The 23,659-nt window shown below is 36.7% G+C and overlaps 1 protein-coding gene across 1 annotated transcript; it reads right to left on the bottom strand.

Annotated features, from left to right (window-relative positions):
* Nucleotides 1-12,288: 12,288 nt before the first annotated feature.
* LOC115953303 (transcription termination factor MTERF2, chloroplastic) lies at nt 12,289-18,770 on the bottom strand. Its single transcript, XM_031070906.1, has 7 exons — nt 18,070-18,770; nt 16,372-16,509; nt 16,011-16,253; nt 15,483-15,596; nt 14,899-15,081; nt 13,309-13,526; nt 12,289-12,892 (listed from the first exon to the last, which is right to left on the bottom strand). Exons 1-7 carry the CDS (start codon nt 18,634-18,636, stop codon nt 12,553-12,555), a joined length of 1,803 nt encoding a protein of 600 aa, XP_030926766.1. The 5' UTR covers nt 18,637-18,770; the 3' UTR covers nt 12,289-12,552.
* Nucleotides 18,771-23,659: the final 4,889 nt, after the last annotated feature.

The raw sequence follows: 23,659 nt of genomic DNA, 5'->3' as shown, positions 1-23,659 counted from the left end.
AACTGACAAGAAACATAATTATGAAATTGGACAAATGTGTCAAATAGATCAGATTTATGTTTAAGAGGAAAGAGCCATGTAAAATTTGTGAATTCATCAACAAAAATGGCATAGAACCGAAATTTGTCTCTGGAAACAATTGGAGCTGGCCCCCATAAATCACAATGAACTTTATAGAAATGGATACTTATATTATTATCACTTTGTAGAAAAGGTAATCTACAAGATTTTCCCATTTGACAAATGGTACACCCATAGAGCATGATCCTAGCGATGAGCAAACCAGCAAATCATGCACTGTGATTACAATTGTAGTAAAAAAGGCTTCTCCATGATTCTAGCATTATTAAATAGAGGCGCATATCACTCTATCTATTCTAGGAAAGCTAAGATTGTGGTATTCCATATTTGTTGTATATTTACTTGATTGTAGCCATCCTGTACAAGTCCATAAAATGGACTAGAAACATTTTGTAATTAATTATATATAAGATATAGAAGTCTTTTCTCTATCTTCCTGTTGGCTCTGATACCATAAAGAAGTTTGAGAAATTCTATCTCATAGGGTTGAGATAGAGAGAAGACTTCTATATCTTATATATAATTAATTACAGAATGTTTCTAGTCCATTTTATGGACTTGTACAGGATGGCTACAATCAAGTAAATATACAACAAATATGGAATACCACAATCTTAGCTTTCCTAGAATAGATAGAGTGATATGCGCCTTTATTTAATAATGCTAGAATCATGGAGGAGCCTTTTCTACTACAGCTGTAATCACAATGCATGATTTGCTGGTTTGCTCTTGCTAGGATCATGCTCTATGGGTGTAATTCTATCAAATGGATATTCAAAAGGAAACTGAAAGCTAATGGATCTATTGACAAGTACAAGGCAAGACTTGTTGTAAAGGATTGCAAACAAAAGGAAGGTGTGGATTATTTTGACACATATTCACCTGTTACAAGAATAACATTCATTCGGATGTTGATAGCTATTGCAGTGTTGCTTAACCTTGAGATACATCAAATGGATGTAGAAACTGCATTCTTAAATGGTGAATTAAATGAGGAGATTTATATTGAACAACCTAAGGGGTTCATTATCCCTGGTCAAGAAAAGAAAGTGTGTGGGCTTGTTAAATCTCTTTATGGATTAAAGCAAGCTCCAAAGCAATGGCATGAGAAATTTGACAATGCAATGATGTCAAATGGGTTTAGAATGAATGAGTGTGACAAATGTGTGTATATTAAGGATACTGCAAATGGCTATGTCATTGTGTGTCTCTATGTTGATGATATGCTCATTATAGATAGCAATAATGATATCATTAAAGCTACCAAGAGAATGTTGACTAATGAGTTCGACATGAAAGATTTAGGTGTTACAGATGTGATACTAGGAATGAAAATTTCTAGAAAATCTGATGGACTTGTCTTATCTCAATCACATTATATTAAGAAAGTTCTTGAGAAATTCAAGAAATATAATGATAGTTCAGTGAGAACACCTGTAGATGTAAATTTACATCTAACTAAGAATAAAGGACAAGGCATATCTCAATTGGAGTATTTGAGAATAATAGGCAGTCTTATATATATAATGAACTGCACTAGACCGGACATATCATATTCTGTTGGCAAGTTAAGTACATACACTAGTAGTCTAGGGGAAGACCGCTGGAAGACATTAGTTAGGGTTTTGAGGTATTTGAAATACACACTAAACTATAGGTTGCACTACACTCGATATCAAGCTGTACTAAAAGGGCATAGCGATGCTAATTGGATATCCGACACAAAAGACACCAAATCCAAGAGTGAATATGTCTTTACACTTGGTGGTGCAGCGATATCTTGGAAGTCTTCTAAACAAATATGCATTGCTAGATCCACAATGGAATCAGAATTTATTGCATTGGATAAAGCAGGAGAAGAAGCAGAATGGCTTCGTCATTTCCTGGAGGATATGCCAATGTGGATGAAACCTGTGTCCTCTATTTGTATACATTGTGATAGCAAATCAGCTATTGGTAAGGCACAGAGTCATATGTACAACGATAAGTCTTGACATATATGTCGACGACATAATACCGTGAGGGCAATTGCTTTCTAATGGAATTATTTCCATTGATTTCATAAAGTCGAAAGAGAATATAGCGGATCCATTAACCAAAGGTTTTAGTAGAGAGCAAATAAATTGCTCGTCAAGGGGAATGGGGTTAAAATCTATGACATAAAAGTCTCCGGGATGACAACCCAACCTAGCTGACTGGAGAGCCCAAGATCTAGGTTCAAAGGGACAACCGAATCATGGAGACTAGTTTTATCACTATGGAGATAACATCTCCCACCTATTCTTATGATGAAATAGTGATGCTTGTAAGCAATGTTCAGAGTAAGCTTTACTTTTAATGATTCTTATATCTTGGAATTCCAAGTGAGATATAGCAGAATACTCTTAATAAGAGTCACCTATATGAGTGTAAAGTGGGCCGCTTCCATGAGAGTTTCAAGGCTGAATTCTCTAAAGCACTTCATGAATTTACCAGGATGTTCAGAGCTGAAATGAACATAACTATAAGAACAAAATATGTTCGAAAATGAGTTATGTGAATTCTATTGTCTTGGTATACACAAACGGCTAACAATTCAAAAACATCGTGTTCACTGATTAGCTAGTATATCTGATAGTCTTTCACAAAGGAAGGTTCAAAGCCAAAAGTCACCTCTCCTGATACAGTAACTTTTCTTCTACTCTTTGTGTCTACATCATCATTTGCATTGTGTTTATTAATTTTTATTCATGTAAGGGATTGTTGGAAAAATAACGTGGAGTGAATAAGAAACTAATGTTTTCTATGTTCACTTGAAGATGTTATTAAAAGTGGTGAAAATCTTGAGTCTTACATAGGAAAGGAAAGAGATAATATATGAGTTTATATGCTCATGAGTTGGACATTGGGTTGGGCTTTTGGCATATGTGGACTGAGCCTACTTGTCCAAATAATAATATTTTATTATTTTAATTTTTAATTCAGTTAGTCTGTGCACGGCATTTGGGTTGGACTTTTGGCATATGTGGACTGGGTCTACTTGTCCAAATAATAATATTTTATTATTTTAATTTTTGAGTTAGTTAGTCTGTGCATGTCAGTTATTACTAAAACAGAATGTTAACGTATAATTTTTCATAGTCCCTCGTTCATTAAAACTACTTTTTAAGAAAACTTCCCGAGAGAGAATATTTTGTGCATTTCATTTTGTGTCAAAGAGAGAGAGAGATTGAGTAATTCGCAGAACACGACAAAAAATCAAATCTTTGATGGATTTCTATGCACTATCATCAACCAAATGCATAAAAACCAACATTCAAAGAAAATTAAACCAAAACAAAAACTTCTAGGAAAAAAAATGAAGAATGAGAAAGCAAGTCTTCAGAGCAAAATAATGACATTCAGGCGGTTAAAAAAAACTTCCAGATTGAGAATTGAAGGAATCCAAGAAAACCCTTTTGGATGTAGCCGAAGACAGACCAATCTGAAAGCTCAAATGCACAAAAAAGATTTTCTTTCTTATGTTTCTTTCTCTTGCTATATAATCTTGGTGAGGTTTCTACAAAATCTTTGTTGAATTTTAATTAAAATGCTTTTGTTTGGTTTTTCAAACCTCCTCGATTAAAATTTCTTGGAGGCTTCGTAACTTGGACTTTGAAGAGGTTTGTTTGGATAACAAAACAAAGACAGCAGAGTCAGAGAAACCTCCATGGCCAAGCAATAAATAGGTGTTCCTTTCCTGGGATTGAATTGCTTAAGAATAGTCCTGTTTTTTTTTTTTTTGTGGTTATAATTACAGAAACGGGCTGTTAAGGTTACAGGTAAATTTTGAGTGATGAGAAGGGTGTTTTGGGAATTTTGAAGCTTTTTTAGTTTCCGTTTGAAATATTGATGTCATCTGGAGGAGTCTGGACTTTGAATTGAACACAAAGGAACTAATAACTAGTAACAAGACCTTGGAGTGAACGAACTGTGATGGCTGATATCTAAAAGACTAACGTGCCCTCGGAACTGAAGTTTTATGTTGTAACAAGAACAGAGTTTGTACACTCCACGCCCTGGTTTCGAGTTTGGTAACTTTGGTTGTCCTTCAAAGTGTAAAGTTGTGGTGGTTTTGACCCAACCAACAACCTTTTTTTTTTGTTTTTTTGTTTTGTTTTAGTTACCTGATAATTGTTTTTTATTATCAAATTAGATGTCAGTTGATCTTTATTATCAGACTAAAACATCAATTGATTTTTTGATATAAACAAGAATCGAACCTCAAATCTTTCATTTAATTTTTTGAAATACACATATTGGAAATAAATATCCAAATATCAATATTTTTATATATTTTTCAATTGCACAAGGTAGCGTTTGGTTTGAAGAATCAACGTTACTCCTCGATATCAAATTTTTGGAAAAGTGTGATGCCTAAAAATTTAATAATTTTTGTTTTGGGAAAAGTTATGGAATGTTCTATAAATATTGGTTTAGAAAAAAATTTATAAGTTTTTACAGGAAAATTAAAAAGTAATTAAGGGTATGTTTGGTAACTGTTTTTTCCCTTTTATTTTATGTTTTCAAAAACAGTTTTCTATTTTTGAGACTCAAAAACTTGTTTGACAACCCAAAATGGACAGAAAATAAAAATTGTTCTCAAAACTCAATTTGTGAAGGAAACTAAAAACATACAAAATGTTGTTTTTAGTTTCTAATTTTTAAAAGTCAATGAAAAAATGTATTTAATTTAATGAATCTCTTTTATTTAATCAGATAGCATTAGAGTTCAAATCCTAATAACAACATATTTTAGTATTTTCTATTTTTTCTTCAAAAAACTATCTTTTTAATTTCAACTAACCAAACAAGTTTTTGATTTCAAAAATACAAGAAAATTATTTTTTCTTTATATTCCCAAAAACAAGTTTTTGAAAATAAAAAACAAAAACTATTATCAAACATAACCTAATTTTTTTTATATAGTTTTGTATATTTTTCATGAAAATGGTATCAAAACTTTTTAAAACTTATCCATTAACAAATGCCTCAAGGGCACCCGTTAACAAGACCCTTTTAGGTTTGCCTTTCATGTTTTGTACTTTGGTTTGATTAAGAATCTAATAAGATTCCAATAAAGATTAGATTCCTATCTAGGGTTTATTCTTAAGAATCTTCTAAGAATTATTTGTTATTTCCAAAATATACTTATATTTATAAATAAAATATCAAGTCATTTATTTTTGGCATCTTTCAACAAATAAATAATGAGAAAAATAATATAAAAAATCAATCAAGTCAATTCACTAAAATTGTAAAACAATAGCCTAATATTTCGTATGATAAAAGAATAATAATTTAAATTTCTTGTTCTTCATGGCATATTATAATATACTGTCTTTTCAATAAAAATAATTTATTTTATTTTAGCATCTAATTTAATACCAAATAGGAGAAGCCAGTAAAGAAAACTAGCCACCACGCGCTTCACGCGTGTAATGAGGCTTTTTATTTTTTATTTTTTGGGCTTACACATTTTACTTTTGGCAGTTTTATTTTATTTTTTATTTTAAGAAGAAGTATTAATACTTGACTACTAATGTGAGAGAGAAATGTGGAGGTGGGAAAAAAACAGTTTAGTGATATAAAAATGGTACGATTGTGGGGGAACTTCAGAGCAAGTTACTATATTACGGGAATCATCCTCTGGTCGTCGTATTAAGCAAATAGCCAGCAAGCCCAAAAGTTTGGCTGTTACAGTACCCAGAGACTCAGGTGATGGGGAGAGAAGTCAAGCACAGAGGCACTATAGAGAGAAAGGGGGGAAAACAACCGAACTTTAGTGCCACCCAGTGAGGATTCTATTCAGCAGTTGGGAAGACCAGTTTATACTTCTCGAATTCCATTTCTTCCTACCGCACCCCAATTCTTTCCCAGCAGTCGAAGATTGATATGAGATCAACTAACGTGAGAGAGAAATGTACGAGTGGGAGAAAAAACTTTTTTTTTTTTAATTTAGCTAAAAATTATGTGTTTTTAAATTACTAATTTTACATGTCAACCCTATGATTTAAGTCTTAGAAACAGATGAATTTGAGAGTATTTTGGACAACTAAATTGAGAATCTCAAACAGAAGAAGCCCCTTAAATAGTAGTATATAGATAGATATCACATTTCATACTTATATTTACTTTGCTATATAAAAATATTTTATTTATATTGGATAAACTACATGTGGGGCCCGAAATCTGAGGTCCCAGCCCACTTTGTATTAAAAACCCAAAGCCCAGGCCGAGGAGCCCTACTGCTAAGAACGCGCAATGAAAGCTCCTTGAAGGTCCAAGGATGTGGCCGAGGACGACTTTACGCCCAACATCTCACAAAAAAGCCTGAAGAAAAGGACGAATTCAGTACAAGAGCAGCACAAGGGAGAAGGCTGCCAACGCCTTAATGTGGAGCCCATCGCCTGACAAACCCATACTCATACCATGCTGTCCAGCTTTTCCCAACCACTCTGACGTAAGAATTGATAAGACAAGTAACCACCCCGAACAAGGAGAAACGGACACGTAGATGAAGAATGGGAAGGAAATACTAGTATAAAAGGGAGAGAGAGAGCTGAGAAAAAGGGGAGGAGACCCATAAAAAAAAGAGAATGGCGAAGAGGAGACTCTCCTCGGACTAAGTCCGAGGAGATAAACCTTTCAAACCCCATCCGTGTAAGGCTTAGTCGTACAGGCCAAATCCACCTTAGAATGGGCTTCCATGAAAATCCTGACTAAACCGTTGCCCAACGGCCAAGGTCCAGCCTTCCCAGACCCACTCTCTACAAATCATATTGTTCGGGCCTTTTACATACGAGCCCAAAGTCATTTTTGGGTCGTTAAAAATTGTGTCCCTATACTACATATAACTCATTTTATTATAACTTATATTGGATAAATGAAAATTATTAGTTTATTTAAAATATAACTTATTTTTGTCTTCAAAAAAAAAAAATATATATATATATATATAACTTATTTTTAGGGGTGACAATATAGATACCCACATCCTTGCAAAAGTGATATTAGCTGGGAATTGAGATGTTTATAGGCACGTGAGTTCCGTGTATAATTTACAACCAAACATGAGAACCTTAAGAAATATCATTCTCAAGAAATTTTTTTTTTTTTTTTTTGTGAAAAAAACATTCTCAAATGTTCTGATAAATTATCTTGTACCAAAAGACTCATACAATATTCATATATGTATCCTTCTTTATAAGTAATTTTTTTTAAGTATCCTTCCTACCCACATAATCCTAAATAGTTGATCTAACCATCATCTTTTTTTTTTTTTGAGGAAACCACCATTTATCTATTTAATTGGTCAATATACAAAAATAAAAGATATAGATAAAATCTGTCTAGATAACTAAAGAGTAAAGACACAACGCTGCTTCTTCTTTTTGCCTTATATAAATTTAGGTTTTTGTCTACTTTCCTTTTTTAATCAGTTTATATGGTAATTAACAAGTAACAACTTTAACAAGGACAAGCAATGACAGCATGTTCATTCATCACAACTTTTTTTTTTTTTTTTAGAAGACTAAAGTTCATCGCATCGAATGTTCAATTCCTCATTTTTTAACCACTTTTGACAATAACAAGTCACGTTTCAATGACCGTTTACATTCACTAGTAACTCACATCACATTTAGCAACAACTTCACAATTAATTTCCTTTTCCTATTAGATTGTGACATGATCACATGAGATAGTTACATTTAATCTAACCGATAGACTTTGCTATATCGCACGCTAGTGTTATTTGGTTCACAGTTTTAAAATGTGTTTCAAACACTGGGAAACAAAAAACCGTGGATTTCACTAAAATTTTTGTTTGGTTGAGTCATGAGTGTTTTCGAAAACAAAAAACAAAAAACAAAAAACAATTTAGGGCCTGTTTGATTAGTGTTTTCATTTTTAGTTTTCAGTGAGACCCACCATAAAAAAACTTATACTCAGTATTCATTTTCAGTATTCTAAAAATTGGATTTGAATATACAAAAATAAAAATACTTTCCAGCATATTCATTTTCATAGAAAATGAATACAATGACAAGTCCGTAAATATTGTGAAAACACAAAGGGCCCCACTTGATTGATGTAAGTGTGTGTAAATGAAAAAAGTAACTTAAAAAAATATAAAACAATGTCAAACTGTGTATGATAAATTTTATACTCAAATTATGTATTCAAAATAACTTGCCAAACACCTTTACATATAAAAATAGGTCTTTTTTTCTATATTCAAATTTAGAATTTGAATGCAGAAAAGAGAAAATGAAAAGTAAATACATCACTTACCTTAAAAATCATGTCTTGAAATTACCATGCAAGACTGCAAGTAGGTATTTTTAAGAGCACCAAAAAGATGTTTTCAACGCTCATTTTCTATTTTTAACAAAACACATGGTGGCAAACTTGTACATAAATCCAAATGCTTCAAATCTCTTCCATCTTCCCTTCATCTCATCCATCAGGGAGAACCGTTTCTTAAATCAACTAACAAGGTCCAATAAGATAGCTCTCACATCTGACACTACTCTCCATCACAAGAAATTATTAGGTCCACCAGGAGGACTGTTAATGTGGTCCTCCCAACCAATGAGATAATGTCATTTATGCAAATGTGTGAGTGAACTTTCTAATCAGCACAAAGAATAAAAAATAAAAATTATCAGATGGTGTCATATTTGTATAAATAAAAGTATTTTATTGATTGAAAGGTTAAGAAAAACCGCGTCAGCAGTCTTGTAGTGACCTAATTTTCTCTTTCCATCGCATTGCGTACTAACCAGTTTCTTTTATATATATATTTATTTATTTATTTATTTATTTTCTATTTTTGGTCAATTTACGTAAGCAGTAATAATAAGGTAACACAAAAGTCAATGCCAGCAATTTTGTTAAATTCAATGCTAAAACTCACATCATCACACACATCAACAATTCTTCCTTCTATCAATTTTGATAAAGAAAACAAATGATAGTGGCTTTAATTTCCAACTATAACTTGTGTGATGTGTCACGTTGAGTAATAACTTCACCGTTTAATGAAAGTTATTATCATTATTCTATGTTGTTGGCATTTGTGTGTCAAATATGACCACGAAGTATGCTAATCTATTTCTCTTTATTATTGTTTAAAAATTGAGATGTTTTGGTCATTTTGGATAGATAGCAACACGTGACAAATGATAGTAAACTTTACCACGTTTAATGACAACTTACATCACATTGGACAGTTTTACAGCATTTTTTGCGTGTTTAATCAAGAATGTGATAAGGTCCCATAAAACAAGCTACGTCAACTCTTAACAGTTGGATCGGGTGATTCGGCCCTAATTAATTATGACATTGAATTGAATGGTCAGCTTTTTGAAGTTAGGGATCATCTGCACCATAGGCCTTTACCTATAGAGTTTCTATACACAGCAAAAGCATTTGCATGATTGCATCCCTTCTAATTGCGAGAAGTCAAGCTTATAGTAGGCATGAACATATGAATATATTGACATGCAATTACATGAATATGCAATTACAATTTTTTTTTTTTTTAAAGAGATAATTACTGTAAGATTTGAAGCTTGCTAGAGAACACAACAATGGCGGAAACAAGAACAAACAATGTGAAGAAAGAGAGTGAGAGAGAGAGAGAGAAGTTTTTGGAGAGAATGCTTAAGAGAAATATATTTCACAAGCTTAACCAATACAATAATCACAAACAGTTTATATAGCTGTGGTGGGCCTTTTTTGAGTTTTTGGGTTGGGCTACCTCCCACTGTACTGGGCCTAAGTGTTTTGGATAAGAGAGTTAGGAGCGGTCCAATTGTAACCCATCTTGGTCCGGCTTGTGCACAAATCATGTCTCATTTGCCAAAACTTTGGTCACATGCCCATGACAGGCAGAGTTGTTGCAGAAGAGTCATGGCAAGCAGGCATAATAATAATAATAGAAATCATGTTTGCCATTAGTCAGAATAAATAAAAGCTCCTTAATTAAAATGAAGACCACAACGACAAGAAATGCCTTGTAAATGAAATAGCGGAAGTAAGTAGGGAAGAAATGAGTTATCAAAGAAGGAAAAGATCAATTTGCCACGCTAAGTTATGTTAAAGGACCAAGACTAAGGAGGGAACCATTTCCTCAATGTGAATAATCTACCAGGAAGATCCTGCCGTAGAAATTAATTACTTTAAGGAAGCAGGCCTGAATGGCTTGTGCCCAAAAGAATCATTTGCCTCTGATAGAGAGTAGGTCTTTAGAGGGAGAGAAGGGGTTAGCCTATTGGTGCATGCCTGCTATTCTATGCTCTTTGTTTTTGTTATTTCTGATTCTTTTTCCCTCTTTTCTTTTCTTAGTGCTTACCTATCTAGTAATATTGTGATTTTCTCCTAGTGGTTGCTATTGCCATGATGATAATCCCCCCACTGCGCACAGTAAGGGCTCTTTATATATTGCATGTCGTGAGTAGCTTTTACCATTTTAGCCTTTAACTCTCTTTGTCTAGTTTGGGTGTCCTTGTCGATCCTTACTGGCTTATCAGTTGTCCAGCCTCCACTACTTACCTGTGCTGGCCGCGCCACTTCACATCACCAGACAAAGAAGATTATTTTGTTTGCTTGTTCACAGTGGCATTCTTATCCGCCATGGTGTGGGTGTTCTCTCTTCCTATCCCTCATGGCATGCACCTAGTGGTTCCAGCTCATCATTACTTCTTTTGGGTAGCATGTCATCACAGCAGGACATTTCTCCCAAAAGAACCTAAGTGGGAACCCCATAATTGACTTTCCCCTCTCCCCACCACCAAACCATACCCTCTCTCACCTTTGACCCATGACCCACCACTTCCTATATTGGCTGGGTAAAAGCTGGTGATATCTGGGCCTTACGCATGCTCCACTCTTGAGTATGTCTAAAACTTGTCCACTGCTTATGCGTTTGCCGTGGTCTAGAGGCTCGTCTGTGCATTCTGCCACTCATTCTTGACCCATTATGGTGTGAACTGCTTTCTGATTTCTCATTCCTTATAACTTACTTTTTTCAAGGGCTGGGCCTCGCCCGGTTGCAAGCTTTCCCTTCTTAAGCTCGTTCTTTGTTCTTTCCATAATCTTGCTGCCACTTTCTGTCATACCATTTTTTGCTATTCCTGCCATGGTGTTTCTTGACCCGTGCCTGTTGGGTCTCTTTGGGTCTGCTGCTTATTCTTCTCCCAATGCTTCAATATGGTCATTGATTTTATACTCATGTTACTTTGGGCTTTTTTTGACCCATTTCATGGCTTGTGGGCTCTTTTGTCCCATTTCTTCCTCCTTGAGCATCCTTGGCCCATTTACTTTTCCTGGGCATCCTTGACCTATTTTCTAATTCTGCATACCTATGGGCTTTTACTAATTCCCTTGGGCTTTCATGGTCCAATTACCTTATTCCTCATCCTTAGGGTTTATGGGCTTCCCATCAACCCCTTACTTTCTTACTTCATTACTTCGAGCTTGCTGTGACCCATTCTTACTTTGTTACATCACATAATACTCATGGGTTTACTATTTCTCTCTCCGAACTCTCTTAGGCCTGTCTACTTTCCTCAAGGCCCACTTTTATATTTTGTGAGCCTATGAACCATTGTTTCTACCATCCAGGCTTAATGGTTTTTCTAGCCATCCACTAACTCTTATCTACCCATATTGTTGGACTTCTTCCTGCTATTGGGCCTCAAAATGAGCATAAAAAATAGCATAATAACACTAAGATCATTCTAGAAATTAAAACTGATTTAACAGAATATAACCAAAGATCCACATTATGCTCCACGAATCTAGGAATGACAGCTAGAAGGTAGTTAGAGCTCAACTGCTCACTGAGGCCATCGCTAAATCCCGATCTCTAGAAGAAACAGAGCATTGCAAGATTGAATAACTGTGGAAGAGGAAGACAGAACAAAACAATCCCATTTCATTTAAACTTAAATAAGCCAAGTTATACGACATCGTTTCTAATAAGAAACTAGCCGTTGGAGTCTTCTTCTATTTTCACAGTGTGCTTCGTTTCAGTGTCATGACTACTTACTTTAACAATTACAACAAGCTGTTAACCCCGCAGCTCGAACTTTTCCCCCTCTTAAACCCTAAACACTTAGTGCATAAAGAGGTGACAATTCAACTACAAGACCCTATACACATACAATTACAAAGTAAGCATCAGGCAAAAGCAATAAAATATATGGACCACCTCGTATGACATCCCACAACTACAAATAATTCGACAATGGTAAAGGTGTTTGGTGGTTTGAGGAATCCATATGTGAGAATAAGAATGACAATGATGCATAATCTTTACAATCTACAAAACTTTGTTTAGCATTGATCATTTGATCTTAAAAGATATGTAATGGCACTTGATTCTATTTAAATCTGTGGTATAATATTTACAAAGTAACTACCATGAAACAAGCACATAATCTTTCATTGCTTGGCAATGGGAGAAGTAACAAGCATGCTTCCGACACCCATATAATCGGCAGCAAAATCGTCATCATTTTTGCCCAGCATATCCTTCAAGCTACATTCAACATTCCTTCCCTTTAGCACCCAAAATCTTGGCTTTATCTTCTTCTCCAACGAGTAGCTAAAATACCTTGGATAGTCCACCACATCAGTTATTGGCTTCTCCATTGTGTTGACAAGGAATTCTACCTTTGGTCTCAAAACCTCATCAATGCTGTATCCTAATAGAGGAGAGAATTTACGGACCATAAATGCAATATCCTTTGCTGATAGCCCTAATGTCATTAAGTATGTCATCCTGCATACAAAAGCACCCACAATAACAAGATTTATGTGTGTGGCAACTTTTAAAACAACTGTAACCATTTTAAATAACCCATTATAAATATGGTATGTTGACGTAACTCATCAAGTAATTCATACTTCTCAAAATGACAAAAATATCAAATGAGAGAAATTGTGGGTAGCAAGTCTTATTAGTGATAAGAACTACATACTCATGGTGTATTGTGTAATACTCTGACGTCAGTATTACCTTATCAGTTACCTAGAGTTGAATGAGGTAAAATGGTCATGCATTTGTATTAACAGCCACACGTGAAAGATCACTATTACATGCCCTTGTAGAAAATCATGGCATAGTAATTTGTAATCCTTTTCATAAAAGTATAAATTAAGGAAACCAGGGCCAATGTATTTGAGTATGATTCATACCTAGGAAGTAAAGTTCGGTCAACATCAGACACAAAAAGCTCCGGATATTTTTTGATTACACGGGGAACGTGAGCTCCAGAAACACCAATACTGGTAAGGAATTCAAGTTTTCTCTTAAGAGTTTTCTCAATGCTGGTAGCAAAAATTTCAGGACAGCGACAAATTATCCTTCCAATTGTTTCTTTATCAATCCCAAGATCTTCCAAAAATGAAACGACCTGCACATAAAAATTAGAAAAATACTCAAGGAACTCTAATTGACATAAAGATTTGCACTTTTAAGTGTATCAATTGCATTTAGACATAATGTCATTCTTCTTGGTTGATATTGACATATAATCTAACTTTCTTAATTTTTTATCTAATCACAATTAAATCACTAGAAGAGCTTGAATACAGAGAAGGAACATGGCAAAGGTTCGTAAGTAGTGAAATTTAACAAAATGTTATGGGCCCTTAGGTAGGACTTTCAATGTCCTTCTATTCAATGAGTTGAAATTCTTGTATGCCTAATCTATGATTAGTAGGCACTTACAGCATGCTTTAAAGTAAACTAACCCCTGAACCAATTTAAATAAATATATATTTATACATTTATATTTCACATTTAAGGTCCCTTACATGCTTGACTTAGGCTCATTGGAGCTGGATCCTGATTCATGACTGCCAACTGTTTCATAGAGACACTGGCATTTGGAATTTAGATCCCCTCCATTTTGATTTTCATTCCACTTCAAGTCTAATCACCTACTGAATGTTTGATGGGTCTCACTCCAGCAGGTGAGCTGCTTGAGATGGATGGTTGGATTAAATTATATTATGACAGATGTGTACAAGCAATTGAGATTGACCTGCAATTGAGGATTTGTTATTTTAGGCTCCATAAGCACAATCAACTAGATTAAGGCAAATTATGGCGGGTATCTTGCAAGCAATGCAAGCCAACAATGCATCTAAGTACTTTTAGGATCATTTGGGAATGCACCACTTTTAATTTCTCCAACCAAGCACATTCAAGGGCACCACTGACAAAGAGTTTTTAGTCTTGTGTTGGAATTAGGCAAACTTACCAACATAGATATTACAATTGATTATTTACCAAGACAAGTTAAGCTATTTTGACCCCATGTAAATGGAGAATGATCAATGTTTAGACAATCATTTCGTTAACTTGTCTTTTTCGGTTTGTGTTACATATTATTGGAATCACAGTCTACTATCTTAGACTGAAACTAAATATCCATAGTACAACAAGACATCTATGAAACTTTCCATAGACTGATTAAATATAAATATAAAAATATATGTATGTATGTATGTATGCATGCATGTACAAACACACCCCATAGATAAACAAACCAAACCCAAAACATGCATTGGGGAAGAAACTAATGATATATAAAAGAGACACATGGCAGTTCAGTATTCTATATTTGACTAAAAAAGAAACTTAGAAATGCTTTGGTGCTCTCTTAAGAAACAATAGAACATCTAAGGTAAATCATTAAGTAGCTGCCACCAATCTAAAGGTGCAATGAAATGTTATAATATATATGTGCCAGAAATTTGGATAAAACCAGTTACACCTACTTGGAGAAGCTCTTGAGGTTTCCGAAGTAGTAGCTGGGGACTTTTAGCAATAACCTGACCTAACTTTTTATTTCTAACACCTAATTCGTCAAAATGTTCCACCATTAACTTTAGCTTGCTGGTTGAACAGCCCAATATATGTGGCCAGCTTTTGATTGCACGGTGAACACTCAATATAGGAACCTGTCACAAAGCATAATAGCTCACTAATATTTCCAATACAAAGTAATTAATCAAAATTTTCAAACAATAAAGCATCTGTGCCTCCCCCTCCTGACCCACCTATTTCCCAAAAGAGAGGAAAGAAAAAAAGATAAAAAGTAATATACTTAAATGGAATAAGAACCACCAGACTCGGCCAGGTTACTTCCATAAGCAACGTAAAAGCAAACTAGCAATACAAGACACTACAGATTACATCCCTCTTTAAAATAGACACGCAAGCAATACTGTAATGCTTACGAATATAAACTATAATGTTTGACCAGGAAAAACAAATCATGTAAAAAAAAAAAAAAAAAAAAAGCCACGATCTTAGTAAAACTTGGCTGGACAAGCAAACATGACTTAGTAGGATATCATACCTTCTCCAAATTAAAAAAATAAAGGACCTCCTTGTAGTTCTCTCGAATGCTAGTTGATAGAATCCATGGATATTTTAGCAACAATTTTCCCATATCTTTATCCACTACTGCAACCTGCAAGACAATTCATCAACATAGACAGACAGGATAACAACATAACAAGAGAAACATACAAAGGAAACATAATTTCAATATTGGCTAGAAAATCATACAAATATTATCATATTTAAATTAAGAAGAGTGTTGTAGCCATAGCAGAAATGCATATTAAATAAGCTTCTCAAACAGTGAATTTTGTTACTTATTCAAAGGAAAAAGATATATCCATACAGGGGATGAGAGACCTGTTTATCAAAAAAAAAGGGGGGGATGAGAGACCTAAAACTAACAAAAATTGCCCACGTGCATTACATCTCTATCATTGCATACTGCAATATATAAAACCTAACTTTATGTTTCAAAGCATACCACAATACATTTTTGTGCGTATACTAAAATAACATAAAGCATGATTGAATTTCACAGTACCTCCTTGAAAGCCAGGACTCTTAGTTTAATAAGCTCAATATTGTAGAAAATAATTGGTGGAAATAATAGAATCAAGTTTATCAGGCGTCCTCTTGGTACTCCAATATTCTCAAGAAATTCCACCATAGGTTTCATGTGGGATTCTACTGATAACAAAAGAAGTCGTGGAAATGATTCGATTAGATATCGAAAAGAAGCATCGTTGGAACCCAACGTGTCTAAACCTCCACGCCGTGCTTGAATCTACAACATAAAATTGAAAAATTATCTTACAATTTCATAAATCACCCAAACATACATATATGCACACTGAACAGATCAACATAATACATGACAGAAATTTGGGTGAGACATACCAGACCTTTTCGAAAAAGGATAAGGTTTGTTGCAATTCTTCATCAATTGGAATTGATAAATACATCATCATACGGCGAGCATTTTTTCCTATGTGGCCCCCATCATTGTTGCCAGAAAATAACAGTTCCTTCATACACTTAACCTATAAGTGAAACGCAAAATAAGCAACAATTCTGGCAGATATTCATTTCAGAAAAATATCTATAAGATCAAAAAACCAATAACATGAAACTGCTCCATCATCTTATTATCAAAATCACCAAAATTTGGCAAAAACAGAGAATAAGTATATAGAAATCTGCAAGAGTTTATTGTCCAAGAGCATAACATAGGACCATTAATTGATACTGAGACTTATTGAATATTAATAACACAAGGTACCAAATAAGTGAATAACTTTATCTAGACAGACCCCACATCATATCCTATAGAATTTTGGACAAGTATTCAATACTCCTAGAGCAATGCTCCCTCCTCTCCCATGAATGGTGAGTCTCACAATGAATTTAATTAGTATACGTACTATCATGTGAGAGGCAGGAGCACTACACCCTGAGTACCTAATAATTACATTTGAGTAATAAATAAAGTATTAAAACTGTCACAAGGCCCTTGAAGTGTAAGCCTTTGGATCAAAGAATCAGGCTACCAACATTCAGTGCCTGTTAACTAATCCTTCTTGTGTAACATTCTAGCTCATAGCACAAAATTGTGATAACAACATAACAATAATGTTAAAAATCCATACTCCTAGCCTCCCAACCTAACAAATCATAACCAGAAGGTGGCAAAAAATGGTCAAGCTAACAATTCCTAAGAGTGACTTTATTTCTTAAAAGAAATAATATCTTGAGCCAATTTTCAGATTTACTATTAACCATGTCAAAGAAAGACAGCAAAAATATTTCAAAACAATAATTAAAAAGTAGTTGTTTCGTTGTTCGAGATATATTCCAGTGTTCACAGCATATAGGGCTATAAATGAACTGGACTGTTTATGAACAGATTGGGTGCACTTGGGAAAAAACTTGTTTATATTTGTTTATTTAGCAAATGAGCCAAGCTCAAGCCTAATTGTTTGTTTGGATTGAGGGGGAGGGAGGGGAAGTTGAGTAGAATTAGCCCAAAATTAGTCTATTTTTAGCCAACTCTACTCTACTCCCCTCCACTTTCCCTCCCTTTCCCCTCAATCCAAACGGGCCCTAAGTTTAGGCTTAATTTATCAAAAAAAAGTTTAGTCTAAACTATTAATAAGCCAAGCTCAAACATAATAACGTATTTGTGAGCAACCTCATGAATATGTATACATGTATATATATATATATATATATATATATATAAAACATGTGAACAAAAAAATGAACCAAGCTTGGAAATTGAATCTAGTTTGATGATGAACTCAAGTTTCGGCTCGTGTTCAAAATAAAATTAAATGAACAATCCCAAACTTTCTCCTCTCGTTTACCCTCCAATGGCATAGTTATCCATTTCTACTTCAAATTTTATAATTTGAAACACACACACTCATTTAAAACCTCAAGCCATTGCTTCACAATCGTTTTTCATTCCCACTCAGCAACTAAACACAGATTCACAGCCATTATCTACAACCAATCAGATAACCAAAAAGAACCCAACAAACATTCTAATACATAAAGCAAAAGAAGCAACCATTTTGGACATTTCTCTCGAAGTCTCTCACCTTATGAACGAGAGCAGGAAGCGACTCAGCCGACAAATACCGCGCAACATTCATGGCCGCAGAAAGACTCAACCCCACACTCTCCAAGAACGAAACCTTGCCATTATCACCTTTCTCCTTGGCCATATAAAGGACCTTCTTCTTGAACCCAACAACAGCATCTCCAGCAACAGCGAAGTCTTTACCTTCAGCTCCGCAGGAACCCCACAGCGACAGCTCGTCCAAATCCCTGACCCCATCAACAAGCATCTTCAAATACCTTGGCGAGTTTGAAGAAATGGAGTCCGAATCGGCCTGGGAGACCCCGAATCCTTGGAGAAACTCGGAAATGGCTTCTTGGGCTTCATGGGTTTGCCATGATTGGTCGTTGGGGAGAGGCGCAGGGTTGCTTGGTGGGGTTGCGAGTAAGGGATGGAAGTGGAGAAGGGGTTTTGGTTTTGGAAGGAGAAAAGGGTGGGACTTGAATGGGATTTTGTGGAAAAAAAGAGGGTAGTGAGGGAGGAATAGTGGGTTGAAGAAAAGGTTTTGCGGGGATGTTGGTGAGAATTGGAAGAATTGGGAGAACATGTGTGTGCTATGCAAGGGTGAGCAGTGAGCTCTATCACTTTCTCTCTGGCGGTGGCAGCTTAGAAGTTATAAGTTAAAGAACAATGACACACAAATGGGGGAACCGGGGTTTGCATAGAATCTCATAATCCAAATCGGACCCCACTCAATGAGTTTTTTTTTTTTTTTTTTTTTTTTTTTAGAATAAAAAATGGGGACTTTATGGTTATATTACACCCCCGGATAGGGCGTCAGGTAACCTCAGATGGGGTAGCCCTGTGTGGAGAGTTCGAACCTAGGTGTGGTGCACGAAGTGAACGAACCTTACCCACTCAATCAAGCCCCCGTTGGTCAATGAGTTTATTTTATTTTATTTATATATATACACACACACACATATATATATATATATATATATATAATGGCAGATAACAAAAAACACCCTATCCCAACCCACCCAAGGGATTCGACTGGATCTGAATTGGACTCGATCCAACTTGGTGGTTGTGGCAATTGATAGTAGGTCTCTACCTTCAAAACCTGATTCCAACGAGTCGAGCTATGGTTTCTCTCTTATAAAAGTCAAGCAACTCGATTCAATTCACAAACCAACAAAAATTCGATAAGATCTTAGCTAGATCTTTGTTGTTTTTTGCCTCTCCCAACCGAGATCTCACCAAATTTTTGCAATTTTCCACCATTAACTCATTGAATCTTTGATTTTACTTGAATCCAACTATCACTGAACAATTATACTATCCGTCTAATCTAATCTTCTTACTAGTCAATGATCGGGTCGAGTATGGGTTGGACAAACCTGACCTAGATCGACCAATTGAAATAATTTAATTTTTTTCTATATGTATTCTAATTATAATTAATTTTTTATTCATATTTTATTAGCATTTGCAAAATACTTGTCTCTCTTCTCTTACTAGTCTCATGGTTGGCCTTTTCTTTTATGTTTCATTTTTATCTTAACAATCTCATCAGGATTAGTAAAACATATTTAACTTACCTGTCAGGAGTTTCCTTGCCTCAAAGGGGAAATATGGCAAGGGATGGGACATCTGTGATCCAACCTTGTCTCACTTTACTATTATCCCTACTTTTTAAGATATATAAACAGTAGAAAAAAGAAAAGATGTGGTTCGAACCAAAAAAATGTGATGATATAAAATATATCATTAAAATTTGGTTATCACTTGAACCTTGGTGTAAGGACACGATTTTGTGACGAACTTAACAGTATTGGGTTCGTACGTAAAAGGCCCAGACAATATGATTTGTAGAGCGTGGGTGTAAAGAACTAGGTTAACTGTGATATCTACCTCCAAGATTTACTCTCAAGCCCGTTCACGGTTTTAAAGTTGGTATAATGAACGTTTCTCTTTAGTGATTAGTGCAAATCTCTTTTTTTTCTCTTCCTTTCTCCTTTCTAGTTTATGTCTGTTCTTCTCTTTTCTTTTTCTCCCCCGATCCCCTTCTTCATGTTATTCTTTTAGTTTATATACCCCCCTTTTGCGCTCCATCCTTGCCGCACACGTGTAGGTTATGTCCGGAGAATTTCTTTCTGTCCCATCTGGCACCTCCTGGAACTTCCTATGGGCAGCTGTAAGACTGCTTTCCTACTGTTCAGGTATCACCTCCACATTAATGCGGCCAGAGAGTTGGTTGAGAGGTCATTAATGCGGAGGCAGCTGTAGTTTCAGATATTTGTTTGACTTATCTCTTTCATCTTTAGTCGGCTACTCTACCCTCTGAGATGACCTAATTCTGAGATCTGATCGCAGCGAGACCACGACCTGATCGTCCTCGGACGCGTACTGCCGAGGAGAATGGTGTCCTCGGACGGGTATACAGCCTCGGATGGGCCACTGGCCCAACGATCCTGAACTAATTCTGAATCCTATGGGCCTATTAATCGAACGATCCCCACAATAGCCCCTCAAAATCCTACTTTTCGACTCCTCAGGAGAAAATGTGGATTTTGACATCATAAGCCTGCACCTGTGCGCATTTTGGGGCATGCCCCTGACGCTTCAGCACCCTGATTTTGGTAGCATTAAATTTTGACAACTCCCTTGTCTCCCACGTTCGACGGTGAGATCCAAATCAAACGGTAGGGGGCTTCTCTTGTTTTGTGAGCGGAAATTTCACCGCTCACAATCTTCACATGACTATAAAGGCACTCCCAAATTGAACCTGCACCTTACCCTTAATGGTTACGTGGTTCCAGAGCTTATACATTGAATCTGCCTTCTTCCAGTCTTCACTGTTCTCCTGGCGACTACAAATAATCGTACGTTGTCCGAGGTCCTTCCTTTGAACCTGTAAGTCCTCTTGAAGCTTTTACCATTTTTATTCAAAACCAAAAAGTTTTTTCCCTACTAAGTCTCTTTAGAAAAATGTGGAAACAGAGGAATCCCTTTCGGTGTCTCGTTGACTCCGAGGAGGGTATTAGAAACTTCCGCTCTAAGTACAATATCCCACCAACGGTAGGGATGAGGTATGCATCCCAAGGGGAGTGGGTTGACGCCAGGCAAACTGGGGAAGTGGTTATCCCCATGATCGCCTTTATTGAAGGCGGGATGACCATCCCCATGGGTAGTATCACTAGGGGTTACCTTAATTTCTTTAGGCTATCCCCCACCCAATGCACTCCCAATATGTTTAGGGTTCTGGGGAGTATAGACGCTCTGAATCAGAGAATGGATCTAAATCTATCCCATCACGACGTGAACTGGGTGTACAGTCTTCACCGCCTAGCTGACCAGGACTATTATCTCAAGTCGAGATATTCTGCAATAAGGCTAATTCAGTACCTCCCTACTTCAAATAAGTACCTAAAAGAGGATTTCCTTATTTTTTCTGGGGAATGGCATGATGGTTTACCTTGCCCGACAGTAGAGGGAACACCAGGTGGGTGCGAAGTTATAGGCCTACGCTACTTAGCTCGTGAACACATTTTACTTACCTTTATTATTTTCGTGTCTTACGACTTTAACTTTAAAATTAACGGTTTTGCAGATAGACGCTATACGAAGCCCAATCTCAGATTAGTCAATAAAGCGAGCCTAGACAGGTTATTGAAAGCTAAAATATACGTGAACGAGGCTGATGGTCAGCTACGGGTAGCACATTTAATTCTTGGCTATACCCCCATTTCTTTTGGCTTTCAGGCGTCGAAGTGCGTGATTAGGGCATGCGATCCTCGGCTTCGCCGTATCAGTGTTGCCTACGAAGGGTTCATTGTTCCAGAGGGTATTCCACTTCCCAAACACACACCTCTCACAGAGCCTCTTTTCGTGGCCAGCGTCTTGGCGGGGCCTTCTTCACCTTCACCTTCCCTCAAGAAAAAGGGAACCAATAGGAGAAGGAAAAGGGGAAAAAATAAGGAAACCGTTGTAACAGTATCTGAATCCACGGACGGTTTCGAGATTTTCGATCAGCCCACAAGTCCCGAGGAAAGTTCTGACGAGATGGGGGTACAAAGGAAACCCCAGAAAAGCTTGATGGAGCTGATAGGAGGTCAACAGGGAAAGTCTGCACCTGCCCAAACAATACCATCCCAGGTTTTACCTCTTCCAGCCAGGTCTCCTCCTCCAGTTCCTCGCCACCCTCCTCGATCATCTTCGCAACCAGCGCTGCCGAGCAAGAGAAGCGCAGAGAACAGGAAGGTAAGGGGGTGGCAGATGCGAGCAAATCTTGTCCCACTCGAGAGGAGGATGTCCAACGAGCTGCAAAGCAGCAGAAAACTAGGCACCCCGCTACGCGGGGCCAAGAGAAATCCGATTCCCCACATCCCGATTCACAAGCGTGGCTGCCAGTTCCTATGCTCGGTGGGGAGCCCCTGCGAGACGATGCCTCTATAAGGGATTTTAACGGCGGCATTGGGTGTCATGTGGCCTCGGCCATAGAGGAGGCCTTATTGCTCCCAAAGGATATGGCTGAGCTAAAGAATGTGAGGAAAAATCAACTCATCCTTGACAATAAACGATATTTGGGCATGGTGAGAAGCTGTCTTTTACACTGTTCCATTCTGTGACTGTTACTAATGCGCACTTTTCATTAACTATAACGCTAACTCACCCCCCCTATTTTTTACAGATCATCCAAAATACCTTCAAGCTAGATGAGATGCTCAATGCTTGCTCCAACCAGCTAGATAGTGAAAGGAAAAGAAGGGTAATGGCTGTACAAACCTTGTCCAAATCTGAACAGGATCTAACCGACGTAAGGAAAAAGCTACAGGTCGAAGAAGAAGCTCGCAAGAGTGCTGAATCGACATCAGAAGGCTACCAGAAGCAGGCCGAGGAATAAGCCAAGCTTCTGCGCGAGGCGAATGCCGAGCTGAAGAAGACTCAGGAGCAAGTTCTCGTTCTTAAGAAGCACCTAGAAGAAACTCAGAGGCTAAGAGAGAAAGCTGAAAAGCTCAAAGAACAAGCCGAGGAAGCGAAAATCAAGTCCGAACAGGCAATGAATGAAGCCGAGCAGAGGGGCTACGAAATTGGGATAGTTGAAACTGAGAAAGCTTTAAGTGCCGAAGTTCCGGAGGTGTGCCGCATCTTCTGCGCGAGAACCTGGAACGAGGCTCTTAACCGTGCCGGGGTTGAAGCCTCATCTGAACTACGTAAGCCAGAGAATGTATATTACCCCGAAGCGATACGCCCCTCGGCCCCTCAACCATACCAGGTTGATACTCCTTCCCCAACTATTAACCCTAACGAGGAGGTTTTGCCTCGCAATTCCCCTCCAGGAGCTTCCCCAAACAAATCCACCACTGCTTCGAAGGCAGATACGGTCTCACAGGGTTTTCAACAAGAATTGGACTCCACAGTTCAATCAACTGGGGGCATTGCCAATTAAAATTAAAAAAGTAGAAACTGTTTTGTAATTTTAAATAGACACTTAATAGAGGACTTTCTCGCTTATTTTCTTATCATTCTGATGGCTCTAAGTTATCTTCACACTTACTTACTTTGTCGTCGTAACTTTGTATGGGTTCATTTCACCCACATTTTTCATTGTACGTCAATCTTGC

Source organism: Quercus lobata, chromosome 7, assembly GCF_001633185.2.
Source record: "Quercus lobata isolate SW786 chromosome 7, ValleyOak3.0 Primary Assembly, whole genome shotgun sequence".
NCBI classification, from domain to species: Eukaryota; Viridiplantae; Streptophyta; class Magnoliopsida; order Fagales; family Fagaceae; genus Quercus; species Quercus lobata.
Note: the sequence above shows the minus strand (reverse complement) of the source record. Positions and strands in the feature narration are given on the sequence as shown.